At 41.5% G+C, this 24702-nt stretch overlaps 1 protein-coding gene across 1 annotated transcript; it reads left to right on the top strand.

Annotated features, from left to right (window-relative positions):
* Positions 1–722: 722 nt before the first annotated feature.
* LOC139387832 (1-acyl-sn-glycerol-3-phosphate acyltransferase alpha-like) lies at positions 723–22742 on the top strand. Its single transcript, XM_071134092.1, has 6 exons — positions 723–1177; positions 8664–8797; positions 16999–17174; positions 19174–19269; positions 20074–20146; positions 20325–22742. Exons 1-6 carry the CDS (start codon positions 1002–1004, stop codon positions 20489–20491), a joined length of 822 nt encoding a protein of 273 aa, XP_070990193.1. The 5' UTR covers positions 723–1001; the 3' UTR covers positions 20492–22742.
* The last annotated feature ends 1960 nt before the right edge of the window (positions 22743–24702 follow it).

Consider the following 24702-nt stretch of genomic DNA (forward strand, 5'->3'; position numbering starts at 1 on the left):
AAATTGTTCTTTTTCACATTTCCATTTGAGTAATTTAGCAGACGTTTTTGTCCAGAGAGACAAACAATTAATGCATTCATCTTAAGATAGCTAGGTGAGACAACAACATAACAATCGTACATTCAGTACATATTAAGTACATTCAACAAAGTATATATCAACATTTTTACACATACTTTTATATTTCATTATTTTAGGGGATGCTCTTATCTCACCGATCCATAGTGCTATCAGACTTCTGATACCAATGCAGTTTGAAAGGTGGACCACAAAATGGGAACTGCTATAAAAACATTTTTATAGTAAAGTAATTTGTATTTTGAAAATACATTGGAGTATAATTCAGCCCAGTGTAACATGAATGACAAAATAAACAGAAGTAATTCAAATATGTATTTCAAATTCATGTAACAGGAATAGAGTACCACAGTATGAATCATAATACCCATAAAACATAGCTGTCAAACAAGGAAATGGTTCCAATCGTTTTTCCACCATTCGTTTTTCCCATATGGGATATTAGAAAGACTTCAAATAAGGGCTGTGTTTCGTGTTGACTATCCCAGGCATGACGTTTTGATAACCGTGTAAATCTCTCTAGGACAAGGTGAGTTTTATCATTCATCTGTATCTTAATGGTATAAAAACGATTGGAACCATTTCCCTAATTGCCCGCTAGGTTTTATGGGTATTATTACAACTACACTGTGGCGCTTTATACTGCCCATCTCTGCAGAGGAACTTAAATGCTTGTGCCACCGGAAACCATTGAATTTCATATCGGAACCACTACATGAGGCTGCCTGCACCATCGTCGACTGAAAAGTGTTGTCATATTTTGTCGTTCACGGTTGCGTTATTTTAACCCAGAGAACGAGTTGTGCACCACCGGTGTTTGCCTTGGAAGTTGAAATGTCAGCCGGTGCCACAGTGCCGCTCACGCTTTCTCACTAGCCACGGTAACGTCAGCTTTTGCTGCCAATATCCTCGCAGGAATCAGTATGGATGCGCTCTGGGTATTCCTAATGCTGCTGGTCCCACTTCTGCTATGGACTAGCAGCACCTTTGTTTTTTATTTCAAAAAGTGTTTCTACGTGGCTTATATGATGGTTTTGGGTGCGATTGCGATTCCGCTTAGTATTCTGAAATGCGGAGGCAGGGACGTTGAAAACATGAGGTAAGTTCCAGGTTGCACAACCGCGCGAGCGATGCTTTGCTAGCGAACGGTTCGTTTGCTCATTAGAATGGAAGATGGCTAGCTTGCCAAATCTTGAAATGTTACAAACACAACATCAATCTGTGGCTTTACCCTAATTTATCATAAGCCATTTTGCTGATATTTTTCAACGGTTGGTTGCAACATTTTTATAACGAAATGCAAGGTAGTTAGTTATCCAGCAGTGGAAATAAAGTACATTTACGCTAGCTAGCTTCAAATGCATTGCCAGATGTTTGGGACTTTCTGAACCAGGCGGCTAATACTAGCTAGCTTGCTAACGTTAGCTTCACCTCGCATCCGGACATGGCCTCTGGGTCCGACATTTTCTTCGCTGTAAACCAGTTCGGAACAACATATCCAACAGGCGTGTGTTTTGCACAGATGTAAACTAACAATAGATTTTAGAAAATGCCACTTTAATCTATGCATTTTTTTTGTTGCATAGATTGTCAATGTTTCAAGTCCTAACAGGGCCAAGAAAAGAGGATGTTGGGTTTCATCAGTTGGTTTAATGACCCATACTAGCCATAAGAATCCGACTTTCGTTATTTTCTTCTCGCTATTCGGAACATTGCCTAGTCTAATAAGACTTTTGTATTTGATACCAATTATTGGTATACAATCAAAGAAACCGCTGCACTTTTGTGGACATTTTCCTTACAAGCCAGCATGTTTGAATGTAATTTTATTAAACTTACTCTAACAGTTGTCATTCAGCTGCTCGAAATTTGAGACCAAATATTTGGTCTCAAAAGCTGACATTGGCAGAGTAAGTCAAAATGTAATTTTATTCAACCTTCATGACAGACGAGGGACGTTTAGGTTTTTCCGTTGTAAATATACACGGTGTTCCCTACACAATTGAAGACATCGACATGTTTCGGAATTTGTAGGAATGTTTCTATGCCAGAATGTGGACAGCGGAGCCCGGCGCGGTATATGGCTTGGAAAATGTACCTCAATCCAGGAATCGAATATGTCGCTGTACTCATTATTCCTGAGCAATGAATCAAGAATATTGGAATACTACTCAGTTTAATTTTTTTTTGCTGTGTTTGTCAACATGCTAGGCTAGCTGATGCTATAGCAGCCCATTGGATTCCATGACAACGTGATACCTAGCGTTTGGGTGGTTAACTACTAGTCGATTCCAAGGGGTTTCTTTAGCTAGCCTAGTATACTGTTAAAGGCAGTTTAGATTTTTTTAAATTAAATCTTCTTGATGTATCATATGGGATAAGTAAGAGTAAAGCGCTATCTCCCATCCCTGGATTGAGATACGTTTTCTGAGCCATATGGCTCCGCGGTGTCCTGATCATGGCAGCCTGTCATTCTAACCTTACAGAGAAGATGTAGCCTACTTACAGTGACCGTAAGGTTAGATTCTTTAGGCTATCCCCACATATTAGACATGTCTATGAAATTGCCATTTGGGTAATTTATGTGGAAGGCTAATGCAAGCAAATCAAAATGTCAATGATTTTAGTCTAAATGAACCCAATACCACTTCCATGTTGGAATCGATAATTAAATCATTTTACAGTGTTTAGGATGGTTGCCAAGTTCCAACTGCCTATTTAATTTAGGAAAATCCCACCTGGCATTCCCTACATAAGAAATGTACATTGTACACCTCTCTTCTTACTGGGTCAACTTCTGCCTAATACTCACCTTGGTGGAGTTAAACTACACCTGTGTCAATGTGCAACTCAGTCTACTTGTCAATAGGCCAGAGGGATTGGGTATTGTACTGTGGACAGAGACACGGCCTATTGGACACAAGTGACTATATTATCAGATAATTACTCAGAGAGGAGTGGGGGTCAGATAGAACTGAATTTCCCTCCGGGTTGGGGTCATGTTACGAAAGGTCCCCTAGAAATCAATGGATGGCCTCCCCCAGCCTGCGCTGCCTGTTGTCCTTGTTAGTTTAGTGCCTTGCCCTGTGTTATCAGACTGACCTGGCTCAGACTCAGTGCTCTTGGAATAACTGAACTGTTTCACAGCCATGCTTGCAGATCAGTGGTGTCATGTTGCGCCAGGCAGCATTCTCTCTCAGTGAATAGGGCGCGGGACCCTATTCACTGTCGTTAACGTGTGTGTTCTGTGAGACAGACAGACAGTGTGCAAGATGAAGAGAAAGCAATAGGGACCCAGACACAGTGACACAGAGGGGGACAGGCCATATTAGAAAGAGTTCACCGATTTTTAACATTATTATTATTATTATTATTTTTTTTAAATTGACCCCAGGAAATCCTCACCGGGAATTTAGTTTGGGTAGTCTGTATGGGGTCAATTTTATGCCATATGTATTGAATAAAAAATAAATTGTGAGTATGACAAAGTTGAGAATGTAAACATTTAATATTTTTGAGGACGGGTGAAATAATGGATGTTGAAATAAAAAAATGTATAAAATTGTAACAAAAATAAGACATCAAAAGCAAAACTCCAGAACTTGTAAGCAAATCATTTTAAAGTGAGAGCAAAACTCTATGACAAATGATATATATATATATATACATACATACATACATACATACAGTGCCTTGCGAAAGTATTCGGCCCCCTTGAACTTTGCGACCTTTTGCCACATTTCAGGCTTCAAACATAAAGATATAAAACTGTATTTTTTTTGTGAAGAATCAACAACAAGTGGGACACAATCATGAAGTGGAACGACATTTATTGGATATTTCAAACTTTTTTAACAAATCAAAAACTGAAAAATTGGGCGTGCAAAATTGAAAGCAGATGAAAGCAGTCTGAAGACGCAGTGGAGAACGTTCTGCTGCCTGCAACATCCTCCAGCAGGACAGGTTTGGCGGTGGGTCAGTCATGGTGTGGGGTGGCATTTCTTTGGGGGGCCGCACAGCCCTCCATGTGCTCGCCAGAGGTAGCCTGACTGCCATTAGGTACCGAGATGAGATCCTCAGACCCCTTGTGAGACCATATGCTGGTGCGGTTGGCCCTGGGTTCCTCCTAATGCAAGACAATGCTAGACCTCATGTGGCTGGAGTGTGTTAGCAGTTCCTGCAAGAGGAAGGCATTGATGCTATGGACTGGCCCGCCCATTCCCCAGACCTGAATCCAATTGAGCACATCTGGGACATCATGTCTCGCTCCATCCACCCACAGACTATCCAGGAGTTGGCGGATGCTTTAGTCCAGGTATGGGAGGAGATCCCTCAGGAGACCATCCGCCACCTCATCAGGAGCATGCCCTGGCGTTGTAGGGAGGTCATACAGGCACGTGGAGGCCACACACACCACTGAGCCTCATTTGGACTTGTTTTAAGGACATTACGTCAAAGTTGGATCAGCCTGTAGTGTGGTTTTCCACATTAATTTTGAGTGTGACTCCAAATCCAGACCTCCATGGGTTGATAAATTTGATTTCCATTGATCATTTTTGTCATTTTTGTCAGCACATTCAACTATGTAAAGAAAAAACGATTTAATAAGAATATTTCATTCATTCAGATCTAGGATGTATTATTTTAGTGTTCCCTTTATTTTTTTGAGCAATATATATATATATATATATATATATATATATATATATTTGAAAAAAGGAATGCAAAAATAATTTTCAGTTCAACTTTCCCAGCAACCAATCCTTTTTACTGCTAGTCTTTTTGAGGGTGAGTTTTGGCATTATTTTTTCTGTGAAGGGTGGGGTTTAGAGTGAGGTGTAGACAATGAGTGTCTATTGGTTTGCTAGTTTTGGAGTGGCGGTCCTGAAATGTTTACATTCTCAACTTATTAATGATTTCATTTTCAATTCAATACATATGGTGTGAAATAGACCCCATAAATCTGTTCTCAAGTATTTTCATTGCATAATTGTGAGACGTGATCATATATCAATGTAAACAAGGTTTGCAATTGTTTTAGTCAAATATTTATATCTGTTTGGGTTTCATGCAGTCAATTTGCAGTCTACCAATTATTTGTAATTATGTTCCAGCCCCCCCACCACCCGCTCAAGAAAAAAAATCAACCCACGGCTGAATCTAGTTGATGATCCCTGCCATATGGTGTGCTGCGGAGTGTTGTGATTTCAGACGGTCACCCATATTGACCAAGATTTACCTTGCCACACCCACCAAACAGGTTTAAATGGAACTTAAAGGCTGTTGAAGAACATTGTGCACCGTTTTGTGGAAAACTGTCATTCAGTACGAACTGTCACGCAACGTAGCAAACATTGAAGCGAACTAAAGTGTTACTTCAGCCTCAGCCGGAACAGGGATGGAATTGTTAGATTTTTTTCCCCCTGTCTGACGTTCCAAATAAATTGAATCGTAATGCTGCTGTCAACACTCGCCAAGATTCCATCATGAATTTTCACACTGAGTTTTGGGATGAAAACAAACAGGAGATTTAGACCCTAACTAACCTGTCTCCTAGCTGCTCAAGGGGAGTGGCTTATGATGCGAAGTGCCAACAGTATTACAGACCTGTCGGTGTGTTCGTGAACCATGGCGTGCTGTTGTGTAGTGTGTTCTTGTCAACCCTTCTCACTGGGTTATGTTAACTCTCTCTCCTGAATAGACTCAAATCCCCCTCCCCTGTCAGCCTGCTCCTGTTTCCATGCCTGCTACAGCCTTGTCCAAACAAACCCCTGATTGTTCAGTTAGATTTGGAACCTTTACACCTTTTGTCTGTTGTAACTCAAACAATGCTAAAAAAAACAACTGGTTTGATCCGAGTGAGGGAAGTGGCAGAAAAACACATTTTTGTTAAACTGGAGCCATGGAGAAAGGGGGAGAGGCACAGAGCGATCAGCTGAAGGTTATTAGGGAGCGGAGGCCGTGCGGTGCATGTGAGTAAGACATGGAAAGCTCAAAGCACCAGTGCAGGCACGGCGGGAGGGACCGCAACCACTTATTTCTTGCTAGACTTACTTCTTGATAGGTACTATGTAACCAGATGTGATGATAAATAACTATCTTGACTGCATCAAACTGAGAGACGCTAGCTAATTGAGGCTAGCAATAACGCTACTGCGCTTCTCACCGTCCTAGTTAGCTAGTCAACTCCATTCAGGTTATAATGTAAATAGCAGCCAACCTTCTGGCTCTTCATTCTCATTTAATTTTTAATTCCACCTGTCTTTCTGCCCCTGAACGATGCAGTTAACCCACCGTTCCTAGGCCGTCATTGAAAATAAGAATGTGTTCTTAACCAACTTTCCTAGTTAAATAAAGGTGTAAAAAAAATCGGCGCCCAAAAATACTGATTTCCGATTGTTATGAAAACTTGAAATCGGCCCTAATTAATCGGTCGACCTCTAACATGCGCACACTATCACTATTTTTGAGTTGTATTGTTTGTATAATATTTTTGTATTTTAATGTGACTGTCCTTGTCTACCAGTGTTTTGTTACTTGTCATGTTTTGTGGACCCCAGGACGAATAGCTGCTGCTTCTGTAAAAGTTAATGGAGTACAAATAAATAAACACAAAAAAGCCTCATTTTGACACTCCATTACCTTTTTGTACCATTAATTATAGGTCATATTTAATAAGAATCTTGAAACACTGGACACTTGTTTTTCAAAACCAATTTCCTGCAATTCTACACATTTTGCCATGACTTACGCCATGTTCTTATTCTATCGGAAGGACTCAAACGTTAAAACAAAATCAATGAGGGCCCCATGTCATGACGTCTTTGGAAATGTCTATTCTGTCTAGTTTTTATTTGGGTGGTTCTCCAAAGATGAGCTCATTTAAACATGTATATATTTAAGTTTACACAAACGTTTTATCTTCCATAAATAAATAAAAATGACTGTTGCGATTGGCGGCCATGATTTTATTGCTTTCCTGACAGGGCACAGAGAGAGCCTAACCCAAAGAGAGCCATTTCCTTCCCCTTATTGTGGTTGGGTAAGAACAGCAGACAATGTTCTACATCTAGCCTAAACATGTTTTGAATGTCATGCCAACAGCAGACAACATTCTAGTCATGTTATTGAATGTAATGGTACATGTGATGCCACCAGCAGACAATGTTCTAGCTACGTTATTGTAGAGATGAGCATGAGTAATAGGTTTGTCACCCGTTTTGAGTACTCAATCTTTGAACCAGAGATTTAAAAAAATATCCTGTCTATTTTCCGCTAGTTCCATATTAGAATTGGTTAGCCTAGGCTATTAACCCCCCCCCCCCCCCAAACATTGACAGGTTCCACACTGAAAATATGCAAAAACAGTAGTTTGGTAAAGACAGCGTCTTTTTTTCATCAGAATCATTCGGTTTAGGCCTATAACTCATCCAACAGATGCTGTGGCTGTAATTAATCACTGTGCCGTGTTCAATGTGGAATTGTTAAACCACTTAGAAAATTCCACAGAACAGACAGAATAAACTACATCTGTTGGCCTATATCGAAAATAAGACATTTTGTTTTGTAGCCATGAAAAAAAAATTGTATTTCAAAGCGCCAAATTAAGCCCCGTTTCAAAAACTGTTCCAGACGTGCATCACTTCGCACTGGCAATTTTTTGTCATTTGGAAAATATTTTGTTCTGTTCTACATAGTTTTTTCTATAAATTGGGTGTCTTGACTGTGTTAACGCTCTTATTTCCTGAGCCCTTATGTCTGCTAAATGAACAATACAAGGCTATGCCATTGCACATTCATAGGCTTCTACAAGCAGGCACCACTGCTGCAATAATGGCCTTTTTGAAGATGTAATTGATTCGCTTCAATAAATGAATCTTAAATGGCTTTTTGTTGTTGTTGACTGAATATAGTTTTATTAGGAACACCACCCTGTTCACAAATGGTGTTGGCTCCTACAGACAGTGAGTCGCTGTGGCTTGAAATATAAAGCAAGTAGACGGGCATTGAGGCATTCAGTTACTGTTCATTGACCATTAGAATGGGCAAAATGATTGACTTAAACAACTTTGAGCGTAATATGATCACCAGTGTCAGAAAAACATTCCCCACACCATTACACCACCAGCCTGTACTGTTGACACCCGGCAGATGTGCACCCCCCCCCCTCCAAGTATGCAAGTACTTGAACAGTCAAAACATTTAAATATATGTTAGGTTACTTATGGAGTTCAAAGAAAAGAGATCTGCACACTGCTCTTGCTCGTGTCACTTGTTTAATTACAGCTAATGTGTCGGCCTCTTTAACCTTAGATGAAGGTTGCTTATTGAGCACATTTTGTTGAGTCCAACGTACAAGATTTGTCTGTACGTAGCTGTATTTTCTCACCGCCTTCGTTAGAGACGGTCACAGTGTTTGAGAGCATTCATTCTGCTCTGTTGCTGATCGCTGACAGAGCAGATTTGATGCTCTGAAACACTGTCATGGATGCATTGGTGCTTTGTTTGAACTCCGATCGTTTTAACACGCATGGTTTTCAGATCAAGATTGAATTGAACATTGCTGTGTTCTTTTCTGTCTCCAGGGTGGTCCGTGCTCTGGTTCGTCATGTTAAGTACTTCCTGGGTCTGCGGTTCGATGTGAGTGGCTTGGAACACCTGCAGACAGAGGGACCCTACGTCATCATCTCCAACCACCAGAGCTCCTTGGACGTTCTGGGTATGGGACGCACACACACACACACACACACACACGGTCGGTCGGTCGGTCGGTCGGCTACACAGACAGCAAGGACGGACGTGCTCACACACCACATACATACGCACACGGACGGACCTGCTGACAGACACACACAGAGATGGATGTGCCTGCACACACAGATGAACATATGCGCTGATACACACATTTACAATTCACATTTTAGTCATTTAGCAGACGCTCTTATCACCAGAAGATAAGATATGCATATTATTATTAGATTTGGATAGAAAACATTCTGGAGTTTCTAAAACTGTTTGAATCATGTCTGTGAGTATAACATAACACATTTAGCAGGTGAAACCCCGAGGACAAACATGCCACTTTTTTTGAGGTCACTCTCTTTTCAATGGGTTTTCATTAGGGACCTTGTTGCAGTTCCTATCGCTTCCACTGGATGTCAACAGTCTTTAGAAATTGGTTGAGGTTATTCCTTTGTGTAATGAAGAAGTATGGCCATCTTGAACAAGGGTCACTTGAAGTGTACTGTTAGAGGCGCGTGACCAGAAAGCATGCTACATTTTTTCCTCCTGTATTGAACACAGATCATCCCGTCTTCAATTTTATCGATTATTTACGTTAAAAAAATACCTTAAGTAGTTTGAAATGTTTTGGGAAAGTTTACAGGTAACTTTTGAGATATTTTGTAGTCACGTTGCGCAAGTTGGAACCGGTGTTTTTCTGGGTCAAATGCGCCAGATAAATGGACATTTTGGATATGTATCGATGGAATTAATCGAACAAAGGGACAATTTGTGATGTTTATGGAACATATTGGAGTGCCAACAAAAGAAGCTCGTCAAAGGTCAGGCATGAATTATATTTTTATTTCTGCGTTTTGTCGTGCCTGCAGTGTTGAAATATGGTTTCTCTCTTTGTTTACGGAGGTGCTATCCTCAGATAATAGAATCGTTTGCTTTTGCCGAAAAGCCTTTTTGAAATCTGACATGTTGGCTGGATTCACAAGTGTAGCTTTAATTTGCTATCTTGCATGTGTGATTTGATGAAAGTTTGATTTTTATAGTAATTTATTTGAATTTGGCGCTCTGCATTTTCCCTGGCTAGCGTCCCACATATCCCAGAGAGGTTAAGATAGCTAGGTGCGACAACCACACATCACAGAAGTGCAAGTGCTGGTTGTCTCCCCTCCCACTAACTTCACTTTACCCTCCATAGCTCACGTCCTAAGGGAATCCTCTAATGGTTTGAGTGCAGTCACAGGGCACTCTATTCTGAGAGAACAGTATAATGGGGCTACACTCATGGTTTCAGTGGGTACAGACTGATAACTGTCAGTTGGTATAGCATCACACAAGATGTGATCACTGACATGGCTGTCTAAGGAAGTTAGGCTACAGTCCAAATCCAACGGAGGCTAGTTCAAACCCCCCGAGCTGACAAGGTACAAATATGTCGTTCTGCCCCTGAACAGGCAGTTAACCCACTGTTCCTACTGTTCCTGAAAATAAGAATTTGTTCTTAACTCACTTGCCTAGTTAAATAAAGGTAAAAATAAATAGAATAACTTGAGGACAGACTGGTGCATGTAATTAATCAACATCACTATTTTAAGACTGTATTAATTTGTAGATAAGGTGTATTTGACTGTAGCGAAAAGCCAGGATCAGTATGAAATGCATTATGCTTTTTAATGTTTAATTTCACCTTTATTTAACCAGGTAGGCCAGTTGAGAACAAGTTCTCATTTACAACTGCAACCTGGCCAAGATGAAGCAAAGCAGTGCGACACAAACAACACAGTTACACATGGGAAAAACAAACGTATAGTCAATAACACTATTGAATAATCTATGTACATTTTCACACACTGTAGTAAGATTAGGGAGGTAAGGCAATAAATAGGCCACAGTGGCGAAATAACTACAATTTAGCAAATAAATACTGGAGTGATAGATGTGCAGACGATGACTGTGCAAGTAGAGATACTGGGGTGCAAAGGAGCAAAAAAACAATATGGAGATGAGGTAGTTGGGTGGACTATTTACAGATGCGCTGTGTACAGGTGCAATGATTGGTAAGCTGTTCTAAGTTAGAGAGGGAGATATGTTTCCAGCTTCAAAAATGTATTTAAAAAAATTTAATTGTATTTTTGTAATTTTATTTTTTACAATTCGTTCCAGTCATTGGCAGCAGAGAACTTGAAGGAAAGGCAGCCAAAGGAAGGGTTGGCTTTGGGGATGACCAGTGAAATATACCTGCTGGAGAGCGTGCTGCTATGGTGACCAGTGAGCTGAGACAAGGCGGGGCTTTACCTAGCAGAGACTTATAGATGACCTGGAGCAAGTGGGTTTGGCAACGGATATGTAGTGAGGGCCAGCCAACGAGAGCATACAGGTCACAGTGGTGGGTAGTATATGGGGCGTTGGTGACAAAACGACTGGCACTGTGATTGACTACATCCAATTTGCTGAGTAGTGTTGGAGGCTATTTTGTAAATGACATCGAAGCAGTCAGGGATTGATAGGATAGTCAGTTTTACAATGGTATGTTTGGCAGCATGAATGAAGAATGCCTTTTTTGTGAAATAGGAAGGTGATTCTAGATGTAATTTTGGATTGGAGATTCTCAATGTAAGTCTGGAAGGAGAGTTTACAGTCTAACCAGACACCTAGGTATTTGTAGTTGTTCACATATTCTAAGTCAGAACCGTCCAGAGTAGTGATGCTAGATGTTAGGGCGGGTGCAGGCAGCGATCGGTTGAAGAGCATGCATTTAGTTTTACTTGCATTTAAGAGCAGTTGGAGGCCACGGAAGGAGCGTTGTATGGCATTGAAACTCGTCTTGAGGTTTGTTAACACCGTGTCCAAAGAAGGGCCAGAAGTATACAGAATGGTGTTGTCTGCGTAGAGGTGGATCAGAGAAGCACCAGCAGCAAGAGCGACATCATTGATGTTTTCAGAGAAAAGAGAATTGAACCTTGTGGCATTCCCATAGACTGCCGGAGGTCCGGACAACAGGCCCTCCGATTTGACACACTGAACTCTATCAGAGAAGTAGTTGGTGAACCAGGCGAGGCAGTCATTTGAGAAACCAAGGCTGTTGAGTCTGCCGATAAGAATGCGGTGATTGACACAGTCGAAGCCTTGGCCAGGTTGATGAAGACTTCTGCACAGTATTGTCATTTATCGGTTTCGGTTAAGATATAATTTAGGTCCTTGCGTGTGACTGAGGTGCACCCAGTCAAACAAAGGCTCTTTGAGGGAAGGGGGTAGAGAATGAAGCTATGGCAGAAGGCCGGGGCTGTTCATTACAGGATTGGGATCAGCAGATGGAGCAATATATGCTGGGAGGTTGGTAGGGATGTGCTTTCCCTTTCAAGACGATTTGATAACCATCTAGATACATATGCTGCTGATGGAGCTTGTGAGCTGGACCTCTGTGTGTGTGTGTGTGTGTGTGTGTGTGTGTGTGTGTGTGTATATATATATACACACACACAGTGCCTTGCGAAAGTATTCGGCCCCCTTGAACTTTGCGACCTTTTGCCACATTTCAGGCTTCAAACATAAAGATATAAAACTGTATTTTTTTGTGAAGAATCAACAACAAGTGGGACACACTCATGAAGTGGAACGAAATTTATTGGATATTTTAAACTTTTTTAACAAATCAAAAACTGAAATTGGGCTTGCAAAATGATTCAGCCCCCTTAAGTTAATACTTTGTAGCGCCACCTTTTGCTGCGATTACAGCTGTAAGTCGCTTGGGGTATGTCTCTATCAGTTTTGCACATCGAGAGGCTGAAATTTTTTCCCATTCCTCCTTGCAAAACAGCTCGAGCTCAGTGAGGTTGGATGGAGAGCATTTGTGAACAGCAGTTTTCAGTTCTTTCCACAGATTCTCGATTGGATTCAGGTCTGGACTTTGACTTGGCCATTCTAACACCTGGATATGTTTATTATTGAACCATTCCATTGTAGATTTTGCTTTATGTTTTGGATCATTGTCTTGTTGGAAGAAAAATCTCCGTCCCAGTCTCAGGTCTTTTGCAGACTCCATCAGGTTTTCTTCCAGAATGGTCCTGTATTTGGCTCCATCCATCTTCCCATCAATTTTAACCATCTTCCCTGTCCCTGCTGAAGAAAAACAGGCCCAAACCATGATGCTGCCACCACCATGTTTGACAGTGGGGATGGTGTGTTCAGTGTGATGAGCTGTGTTGCTTTTATGCTAAACATAACGTTTTGCATTGTTGCCAAAAAGTTCAATTTTGGTTTCATCTGACCAGAGCACCTTCTTCCACATGTTTGGTGTGTCTCCCAGGTGGCTTGTGGTGCACTTTAAACAACACTTTTTATGGATATCTTTAAGAAGTGGCTTTCTTCTTGCCACTCTTCCATAAAGGCCAGATTTGTGCAATATACAACTGATTGTTGTCCTATGGACAGAGTCTCCCACCTCAGCTGTAGATCTCTGCAGTTCATCCAGAGTGATCATGGGCCTCTTGGCTGCATCTCTGATCAGTCTTCTCCTTGTATGAGCTGAAAGTTTAGAGGGACGGCCAGGTCTTGGTAGATTTGCAGTGGTCTGATACTCCTTCCATTTCAATATTATCGCTTGCACAGTGCTCCTTGGGATGTTTAAAGCTTGGGAAATCTTTTTGTATCCAAATCCAGCTTTAAACTTCTTCACAACAGTATCTCGGACCTGCCTGGTGTGTTCCTTGTTCTTCATGATGCTCTCTGCACTTTTAACGGACCTCTGAGACTATCACAGTGCAGGTGCATTTATACGGAGACTTGATTACACACAGGTGGATTGTATTTATCATCATTAGTCATTTAGGTCAACATTGGATCATTCAGAGATCCTCACTGAACTTCTGGAGAGAGTTTGCTGCACTGAAAGTAAAGGGGCTGAATAATTTTGCACGCCCAATTTTTCAGTTTTTGATTTGTTAAAAAAGTTTGAAATATCCAATAAATGTCGTTCCACTTCATGATTGTGTCCCACTTGTTGTTGATTCTTCACAAAAAAATACAGTTTTATATCTTTGTTTGAAGCCTGAAATGTGGCAAAAGGTCGCAAAGTTCAAGGGGGCCGAATACTTTCGCAAGGCACTGTATATCTTAGAGTACCAAACATTAGGAACACCTTCCTAATATTGAGTTGCACCCCCGTTTTGCCCTCAGAACAGTCTCAATTCATCAGGGTGTAACCGATGTGAAATGACTAGCTAGTTAGCGGTGGTGCGCGCTAATAGCGTTTCAATCGGTGATGTCACTTGCTCCGAGAAGACTCTACAAGGTGTTAAAAGCGTTCCACAAGGATCCTGGACCATGTTGACTCCAATGCTTTCCACAGTTATGTCAAGGTGGCTGGATGTCTTTTGGGTGGTGGACCATTCTTGATACACAGTAAAACCATTGAACGTGAAAAACCCAGCAGCGTTGCAGTTCTTGACACACTCAAACCGGTGCGCCTGGAACCTACTACCATACCCCGTTAAAGGCAATTAAATATTTTGTCTTGCCATTCACTCTCTAAATAGCACACATGATGATGGCGCCGGATGGTAGGGCTGCCATCTTATCGGCTCTTAACCAACCATGCTATTTTGTTTTGTTTTTTCGCATTGTTCGTAACTTGATAATGATGCTGCTACCGTCTCTTATGACCGAAAAGAGCTTCTGGACGTCAGAACTGAGATTACTCGCCTCAAATTGGAAGAGCAGTTCTTCTCCAATGAGTCGACCGCGAGAGATATACTACGGACACCCGACCAGGCCCAGATCCCCGTGATTGGCTGGAAAAGGAAACTTAGGTTTCGTGGAAAGAGATCAGGATGCCTTGTGAGGATCAGGAGACGAGTGGCTAATCTGCTCTTGCCTTCCATTCTGCTAGCTAACGTTCAATCGCTGGAAAATAAATGGGACGAACTGAAAGCACGTATATCCTACCAACGGAACATTAAAACTGTAATATCTCATGTTTCACCGAGTCGTGGCTGAACGACGACATTAAGAACATACAGCTGGCGGGTTAAGCACTGTATCGGCAGGATAGAACAGCAGCCTCTGGTAAGACACGGGGCAGGGGCCTATTCATACTTGTAAACAGCAGGTGCATGATATCTAAAGAAGTCTCGGGATTTTGCTCACCTGAGGATGGAAAATTATGTGGATATATTGAAGCAGCATCTCAGGACATCAGTCCGGAAGTTAAAGCTTGGTCGCAGATGGGTCTTACAAATGGACAATGACCCCAAGCATACTTCCAAAGTTGTGGTAAAATGGCTTAAGGACAACAAAGTCAAAGTATTGAAGTGGCCATCACAAAGCCCTAACCTGAATCCTATAGAAAATCTGTGGGCAGAACTGAAAAAGCATGTGCGAGCAAGAAGGCCTAGGAACCTGACTCCGTTACACCAGGAGGCATGGGCAACAGCCACCCTCGAAGCATCGTTACCCTTCGCTCCATTAAAGCCGGGGGAACAACTACTTCAAGGTCTCAGAGCGAGTGATGTCACCGATTGAAACGCTATTAGCCTTAGCTAGTTTACCCCGTTAACTAGCTAGCCATTTTACATCGGTTAAACTACCACTAAGTAGCGCCTACTGTAATATTTTTGTTGTTGAGTAGCCTACATTATTTCAGAATTCCGGGCAGTCCAGCATTTAGGTTGGGGGCAAAAGTCAATGCAAAACATTGTTGAATTAAAACGTTCAGCTGACAGGTCCACAACCATTTGCCTTTTTCTCTTTCAGAAACGGTCAGTCCTTTGCCAAACCCAGCATCACTTTTACTTTCTGCCAACGCCTTCAAAAACATTTTTGATAAAATCTGTCATTGTTCTTTTCTTTTAGTTTTGACCGTGGCCTAATTCCAATCGTTCCAAATTGGAAATAAAGGGCGTTATCACCTTTTTAAAAGGTGTATGATGGGTGTTTTTTTTTTGGCCGAGTTATATGTAAGACGCGCGTACAGTTTTAGGAGGGCTTGATTTAAAACGAGTGCTCCAAGCGTTGTCTCACGTCAGATGGCGGAACACTCATCCCTCAACCGATCTCTTGTAGGATGAGCAACACCTCTCTAAAAATAAAGATTTTGCTCATCCGCCTTACACTAGTTCCTAATTCTGAAAATCACTCAGCTCTCTGACGCACTGGCTACTACGGCAATCAATGCGCCGGCTAGCAACCTAGTGCAAGCTTGTTTTGAATGGCCATACTGTAGCTAGTTTGCCAGCTTGTTGATGATGTTCTGACAAGTTATGGGACTGTTCTCATAAATCAGCATATTTCTGACAGCTGGCACTGTGCCTTGTTTCTTTGTAACACCACAGTGCAATTAGCCGCGCTGTAGAACTCTGCGCACTAATCACGGCAGAACAGATATCGTAACTCAAAACTTCACTACACTTTGCTTGAGGGAGTGTTCAGCATTGAGTGAGTGAACAACTGGCATTGTTAGCATGCCTGCCTTTTCATATGGATTGATTTGATACGGGTTCAGCCAGCAAGCAGACACATTTTTTTTGTGCAAATTTCCAATTTCATAAGTACTGATTCTACCACCACAACACCTTAGCTAGATGTAGAATTAGGTGGTGAAAACTTGCTCATGAAAAAAAAACTTGAATATTAGCTACAGGTTATTTTTGATGAAGAAAGAGTTGAGTGGACAATGTCATCATCTTGGTAACATTTTTTAAATGTTAGGACAGCATATTGTGGCCAAACTTCTCTTTAGCTAGCCCATGAGTGTTTGCAAGTTAACACGACGACGGCCATCTGCACTGATATCTGACAGGACAAATGTCGCCAGGTTAAGAAATATCAATGATTTTTTTCAGAGTGTGCACAGATATTTAGTGAAGTTTACATAATGTTTACAAATGAGGCCCCAGGAGAGAGACGCTGTGCACCATTCAAGGTCATAAAAATGTCCTAAAGTCTCGTTCCAAATCATTCAGTGGTGTCAATGGAATCGGTGTGCAAAAATCTGTTAGATTCAACCCCACATGACTGGGTTCATACAGAACATAAAATATCAGTTATCAGTTCTAAAAGATCCTCTAAAGGATCTAATGGGCTTGATATGCACTAACAGATCCTCTTGGATCCTTTTCAGCACCCCGGTCTAATGGAGATCCTACCAGATCCTGTAACGGATCCTAACAGATCTTCTCCAATCCCCAGGTCTAATGGAGGTTCTCCCAGATCGTTGCACCATGATTGCCAAGAAGGAGCTGGTGTACGCGGGCACGGTGGGCATTGTGTCCTGGCTGGGCGGCATCGTCTTCATCAACCGCAACAAGACCAGCGATGCCAAGAGCGTCATGGCCGACGCTGCCAAGACCATGCTGGACGACCAGGTAATTCTACAGGACTAATCTATGGGACCGCATGATTATACATGTAGCCCTCTGCTGTACTCTGGGCTTTGCCGAAGTCATGATTAACTCCAACCTGATTGGCAATTATGCCAGATAGTGAGATGGAGCATAACACTGAGGCGACTGATTTTTGAACATTCCCAAGCCAATATATACTGAAACTTAACCCATTCAAGTTTGAACACTTGATATTTGTGTTTTTCTATTCAAATTTCTTGCTGAGCATCTAGTAGAGGTCGACCGATTTAATCCGAATGGTCGATTTAATTAGGGCCGTTTTTTTTTTTTTTAATTACAAATTTATTTTATTTATTTATTTATTTATTTTTTGTACCTTGTCAGCTCGGGGATTTAATGTTGCAACCTTACAGTTAACAAGTCCAACGCTCTAACCACCTGTTACATTGCACTCCACGCCTGTTACATTGCACTCCACGCCTGTTACGCGAATGCAGTAAGAAGCCATGGTAAGTTGCTAGCTAGCATTAAACTTATCTTATAAAAACAATCATAATCACTAGTTAACTACACATGGTTGATGATATTACTAGTTTATCTAGCGTGTCCTGCGTTGCATATAATCGATGCGGTGCGTATTCGCGAAAAAGGACTGTCTTGCTCCAATGTGTACCAAACCATAAACATCAATGCCTTTCTTAAAATCAATACACCGAAGTATATATTTTTAAACCTGCATATTTTGCTTAAAGAAATCCAGGTTAGCGGCAATAATTTCACCTGGTTAATGTCACTTCTCTTGCGTTCATTGCACGCAGAGTCAGTGTATATGAAACCGTTTGGGCCGCCTAATTTGCCAGAATTTTACGTAATTATTACATAACATTGACGGTTGTGCAATGTAACAGGAATATTTAGACTTAGGGATGCCACCCGTTAGATAAAATACGGAACGGTTCCGTATTTCACTGAAAGAATAAACGTCTTGTTTTCGAGATGATAGTTTCCGGATTCGACCATATTAAAGACCTAAGGCTCGTATTTCTGTGTGTTATTATGTTATAATTAAGTCTGATTTGATAGAGCAGTCTGACGGAGCGATAGTAGGCACCAGCAGGCTCGTAAGCATTAATTCAAACTGCACTTTTGTGCGTTTTGCCAGCAGCTCGTTGCTGTGCTTCAAGCATTGAGCTGTTTATGATTTCAAGCCTATCAACTTCCAAGATTAGGCAGGTATAACCGATGTGAAATGGCTAGCTAGTTAGCGGGGTGCGCGCTAATAACGTTTCAAACGTCACTCGCTCTGGGACTTGGAGTGGTTGTTCCCCTTGCTCTGCAAGGACTGCGGCTTTTGTGGAGCGATGGGTAACGCTGCTTCGAGGGTGGCTGTTGTCGATGTGTTCCTGGTTCGAGCCCAGGTAGGAGCGAGGAGAGGGACGGAAGCTATACTGTTAACACTGGCAATACTAAAGTGCCTATAAGAACATCCAATAGTCAAAGGTATATGAAATACAAATTGTATAGAGAGAAATTGTCCTATAATAACTACAACCTAAAACTTCTTACCTGGGAATATTGAAGACTCCTGTTAGAAGGAACCATCAGCTTTCATATGTTCTGAGCAAGGAACTGAAACGTTAGCTTTTTTTTTTTTTTTACATGGCACATATTTTACTTTTACTTTCTTCTCCAACACTTTTGTTTTTGCATTATTTAAACCAAATTGAACATGTTTCATTATTTATTTGAGGCTAAATTGATTTTATTGATGTATTATATTAAGTGTAAATAAGTGTTCATTCAGTATTGTAATTGTCATTATTACAAATCTATATATTTTTAAATCGTCCAATTAACCGGTAATGGCTTTTTTGGTCCTCCAATAATTGGTATCGGCGTTGAAAAATCATAATCGGTCGACCTCTAGTATCTAGGTCCATCTCCACCACTGATATTGACACACTGTGTCCATGCTTCCTCATGGGCCTCACCTTTGACCCCTGACCTTTGCACCTGGTAGATCCGGCTGTGGGTGTTCCCTGAGGGCACACGGAACCAGAGGGGCGACCTGCTGCCCTTCAAGAAGGGAGCCTTCCACCTGGCAGTGCAGGCACAGGTGAGCCTCATGGCTGTGTCCGTTTATGTCCACGCCTCTATTTCAGTGGTCACTCTATTTGGAGGCAGTTGGTGTGTGGTGATCTGGATTTAGATTTTGGTGTTTACTGGGTATTGGGACTCTGGTAGTATGGGGTTGTGGTCGTGGGTATTATACCTATTTAGGACACAAGGGGGAGCTAACAACCTAACGTGGTTACTGATGAACATGATCTGATTTTCAGATGATATTTTCACTACCTTTGTCAGAGAGAGAAAGATAGCCAGAGAGAGAGAGGGATGGAGGGAGATGGAAAGGGTTTGAGGTAACCGAGAGCGGGTGATAGGATGAGTGTTGGTGTGAGAAAGACACAGGTAGGTTTTCTGAGGTGAGAAGAGTGGGGGATACACAAAGGATTAGTCTTTAGTGTTGCTACTTCAGGGCCAAGCTTTCAATCTCTCAGTTCAAAAGCTGCTGTCAGTACTGAAGGTCGGATATCTCTCTACACTATTGTTCATGCGCTTGTCTCTCAGCGCCAGTCAGTGAGGGAAGGACAGCGGGGTGGACAGAGGGGAGGTAGATGTGTGTACAGACAGTCTGTGCAGCTGGGTCAGCCATGCATGTTATTGTCTGTATCTGATTGTTCATGTTTGTATTTGTCTTGCCCGAGGAAAGGAAAAATCACTGAAAAGATTAAACTTATCTTGGAAAAAATAATAGTATTTAGGTACCCAGGGCTTGAATCGAATGTGGAACGAACTGTCATGGTAACTCTCGCTCTCTCCTTCAATTCGCTTTATCTCACTCTCTTCCTCTCGCTCCTAGGCTCCCATCATCCCCATTGTGTTCTCATCCTACAGTAACTTCTACCTACGTAAAGAAAAGCTGTTCAACTCGGGTACAGATCACACTTTGAAATTCATAGTGAAATTGCTCATACACAGCTACTCTTGAAATGAACTGCTCATGACATGCATAGAAAGATGTATTTTGGTTGCATGCAAACATGTTGATGATGAATGAGGGATGTGCTGATAATGATGGTTGGACTGATGATGATGCTATGCTCAAACCAGGGACCATCAAGTTGAAGATCCTTCCGAAGATCGAGACGAAGGGCATGACGTCAGACGACGTGGCCGGCCTCTCCGACAAGTCCTACGACCTCATGCGCTCAGTCTTCCTGAGCATCTCTGGCTTCGCCCCCATAACCCAGAGCAACGGGCCCCCCTCACACCACTGAACATTTCCCATGTCCGAGACACCAAAACCTACCCTACCTATTTAAAATGTTTATTTCTCCCCCGTCCTCCGCATCGTCCCAGCTCCCTACCTACGTACCTAATGTTTAGGTCAAATATATTGGCACCCTTAAGGTGCAGAATGTTCCATTTTCTCTTTTCAAAACTGTTTGAATGGACCTGCAACTTACCACAGGTGTGAGATAAATTACACAACGAGATATTGCCTCTAATCAAGGGTCCAGGACATTTTTCTTTGAAATGTGCAGTTGTAAACACAGTTTTCAATTTCAACTTGTTTTTGAAGAAATAGAGAATTGTGCAAGGGTGCCAATATATTTGACCACATCTGTACCAGGATACAACGCACACACCAGGCCTCTGTCATGAACTCATCTGTTGTTTTGGCCTGGTATAGTTTGGTTCTGGTTGGCTCCTGCTCTGAGCCAGCCCCCATACAGTGTAGTCCTGACTCCTCACGACAGAAGACCTGTTGGCTCTGCAGGTTATGAGTAGAGTGACGGACCGACGGCAAACGAAACGGAACATTATTAATGTGCGTTCATCATGCATGCTTGGGGATACCTTTTTTTTCTACCTCCACCTTTTTAAAAGAGGCTTTATTGTATTTTTTTTTTTTTTATGTTTACATTTCAGTGGTGGTACTTTCGCTTCTTTTCCCTTCCTTCTGGCTCAACTTTTTTGTTTTTTCATATGTTGACGGTGGATATTTTTATTTTCCTCTGGTGCTGCCTTAACTTTTTTTTCTTAATGTGCTATAAACGACACGCACAGCACACAACCACCCTGCTTTAACACACACAAACCACTCCCACCGCTAACACACACGCACAACACACCACGGTACCCCCTCCCACCCCACCCAACCCCAGTATATCCTCCCCTGTTTTGTTGTGCATACCAGCCTCTTGCCTCTTTTGAAGGAGTAGGGAACCAGGGTCTGGACTATGGGTCTTGAGGGGAGATGGAGGGCAACAGAGCGAAAGGAGCGGTCAGTAGTTGACCAGGGACTTGTTCTTCATCTGTGTCTCAACTCTATCGTTACATTCGGAGAGTATTCAGACCCCTTGACCTTTTCCACATTTTGTTACGTTACAGCCTTATTCTAAAATGTATTAAATCGTTTTCCCCCATCAATTGACACACAAAAGCAAAGAGGATTTTCAGAAATGTTTGCAAATTTTATTTTAAAAAAAAAAAGCGCTGCAGAAATGTTTTGGTACCCTTGCCTAGATCTGTGCGTCGACACAGTCCTGTCTCACAGCTCTACGGACAATTGCTTCGACCTCATGGAATGATTATTGCTCTGACATACTGTCAACTGTGGGACCTTTTAATATTGACAGGTGTGTGCTTTTCCAAATCATGTCCAATCAATTGAATTTACCACAGGTGGACTCCAAGTTGTAGAAACATCTCAATGATGATCCATGTTAACCTGAGCTCAATTTCAAGTCTCATATCAAAGGGTCTGAATACTTATGTAAATAAGCCATTTCTGTTTATTATTTTTGATGAAGTTGCGAAAATGTCAACTTGTTTTTCACTTTGTCACAATTAGGGAATTGTGTGTAGATGAGGATTATTCTTTTTTTAAACCGTTTTTAGAATAGGCTGTAACGTAACAGTGAAAAAAGTCAAGGGGTCTGAATACTTTCTGAATGCACTGTACATACCACACTTGCTTCTCAATCCATGTGATCAAAATAGCTCAATAACATACTGTGACGACGCCAAACAACAAGTACAACGACGACGAGAACAATCATCAGTGAATTCATGGACTCTAGTAGACTCAATGATTTACAAACACTGTGCATTGTTGGTGTACTAGGCTGGCAGGTAGCCTAGTGGTTAGAGCATTGTGCCAGTAACCAGACGGTCACTAGTTTGAATTCCAGAGCCAACAAGGTGAAAAATCTGTCTGTGCCCTTGAGCAAGGCACTTAAACCTAATTGCACCAGGGCGTTGATAATGGCAGACCCTGGCCGTGACCTCTCTCTGAGGGTGTCTCGGGGAGTTGGGATATGCAAAAATACACATTTCCACACATTGTACATGTGTGAAATAGGACATAAATAAGCACCCACCAAATTATTATTAATTATTTTCCCCCAACAGCTTAGAAATAACATTGTACAAAAAGTGTATTTTCTTCAGCTGTGTTATATATATATATATATTTCTACATATGATCGTTTATTTCGCTTGTAATAAAACAACTGGCTCATTTGGTAGAGGGTGGCGCTTATAACACCAGGGCTGTGGGTTTGATTCCTCACCCATACGTAACATATATGCAGCCATGACTAAATCGCTGTAGGGTGAAAGTGTCTGCTAAATGGCCTACACTTTTTTTTTTTTGTCTTCTCATATATCACTCTATTTAAAGAAGTGTCAGATGATTTCATGAAGTTCAAGATTCCGTTTTGTGCCATGTGCAAGTGCTTTAAACGTTACACAGTGGAGAGAGGTTTTACTGAGGGGAAGTGTTTTAAACGTTACACAGTGGAGAGAGGTTTTACTGAGGGGGAGTGTTTTAAACGTTACACAGTGGAGAGAGGTTTTACTGAGGGGGAGTGTTTTAAATGTTACACAGTGGAGAGAGGTTTTACTGAGGGGAAGTGTTTTTAAACCTACCACTGGGGAGTGATCTAGATGTTACAGTACAACGTGTTTTAAATGTAACAAGTGATCTGTTAGTGATTGATCGTTTTTCATGGTTTCCAATGACAAATCTGTTACTCATCCTCGCTGCACTGCGGTGATGACGGTAGAAACAGTCGCCAGGTTTCACATTTCAAATCGATTGTTTGACACAAAGTTGTTTTTATGGTCCTCTTAACTATAATTTGTTACTAATGGTGCATTTCCAATGAGGATTTACCGCAGTGATTTACCCAAAAGGCTCACACTTTTTGGTTTCTATCTACGTGATCTAGCTGTCTCACTGGGCCATGGCTCCGGCAGACCTGCTCTAACTTGGACGCAAGGCCCTGGGAACTTTTCCGCTGGCATTTACATAGCAATAGCTAACTGAAATGTAACGCCTTCCCACGAAACAACTGTCTTGAATGATGCAGATGTTGTTGATTCTGCACGTCCTAGTCACTCTTGATGTAAACACAATTACACTAGAGCTTCCATTTAACCAACACTGGCAACCCATTGGTGTGGGGGTTAAGTCTTAATGGAAAAGCACCATAACTAACTACTAATAAACTGCTCGTTTCAGCCTAGCCCAAAAAATACATATCTGAAGAGGTGAAATAGGAATCAAATGCTCCTCAAACTGAACACCACAAACCTGTATTTTGCTAACCCCTGTGATACCCGTAGTTAAGAAGTAAAATATAGCCTAATAAATTGAGCAATTGTCAATTGCTCTAAAACAATCTTGGCATCATAACAGCACAGTAACGACTCTTGTAAGTCTTTTGCTTGGCCAAATGTTCCCTATTGGTACCTGGTAACTAGGAGGGCTGCTGTCCGAGTGGTTACCTTAGCTTTAAACTTGAGAAACGGATCCTGTTTCTACTATAGATGAATGAGGAATAGGGATATGTGTTAAGGGAATGTCTCAACACCTACTGTAGTTTTCGGACCAATTTATGATGCGCAAAACCGAACTAAGAATACATTTATTTTATCGATGGATGGTGTATAATATGTAAAGTCTGACTGCAGTTTAGAAGGCTTGGGCTATTTAAAAAAAAAAGTAATTGGTTGAGATTTGTGACGTTTTAGCCTTCTGTCAAAAGGTGGTACAGTAATCATCAAATTTAGGATTGTGAAGTAATTCAACTTGAGGTTTATATTTTGTCATTAATAGACAGATGACGTCTTACAGTAAATGATTGATACTTTTTATTTATGGCAATGCAGTTTCTTATCAATTACGTACAGATCTTAACCTTTTTGTATTTGCTGCTTTTACTTTACAGTTTGATCCATGTCGTTTGCAGCTTTTTGCCTGTCAAAAACGCCAGTGTGAATGTATTTCAGCTTTCACGATTTATTTTGTGTGCTACTCTAAACGCAGCCCACTTCTTATATTATGCCCAATTATTGGCAAAAGCTGATCTGATTTGGCCGAAAGACCAATTAGTAAAAACGTATCAGAGCTGTGCTACCTGTGTATATGCAGCCTTAATTGCATGTCATTTTGTCTTTTTTCTTTCAAGTATAACAT

The sequence above is a fragment of the Oncorhynchus clarkii genome, chromosome 29 (assembly GCF_045791955.1).
Source record: "Oncorhynchus clarkii lewisi isolate Uvic-CL-2024 chromosome 29, UVic_Ocla_1.0, whole genome shotgun sequence".
NCBI lineage: Eukaryota > Metazoa > Chordata > Actinopteri > Salmoniformes > Salmonidae > Oncorhynchus > Oncorhynchus clarkii.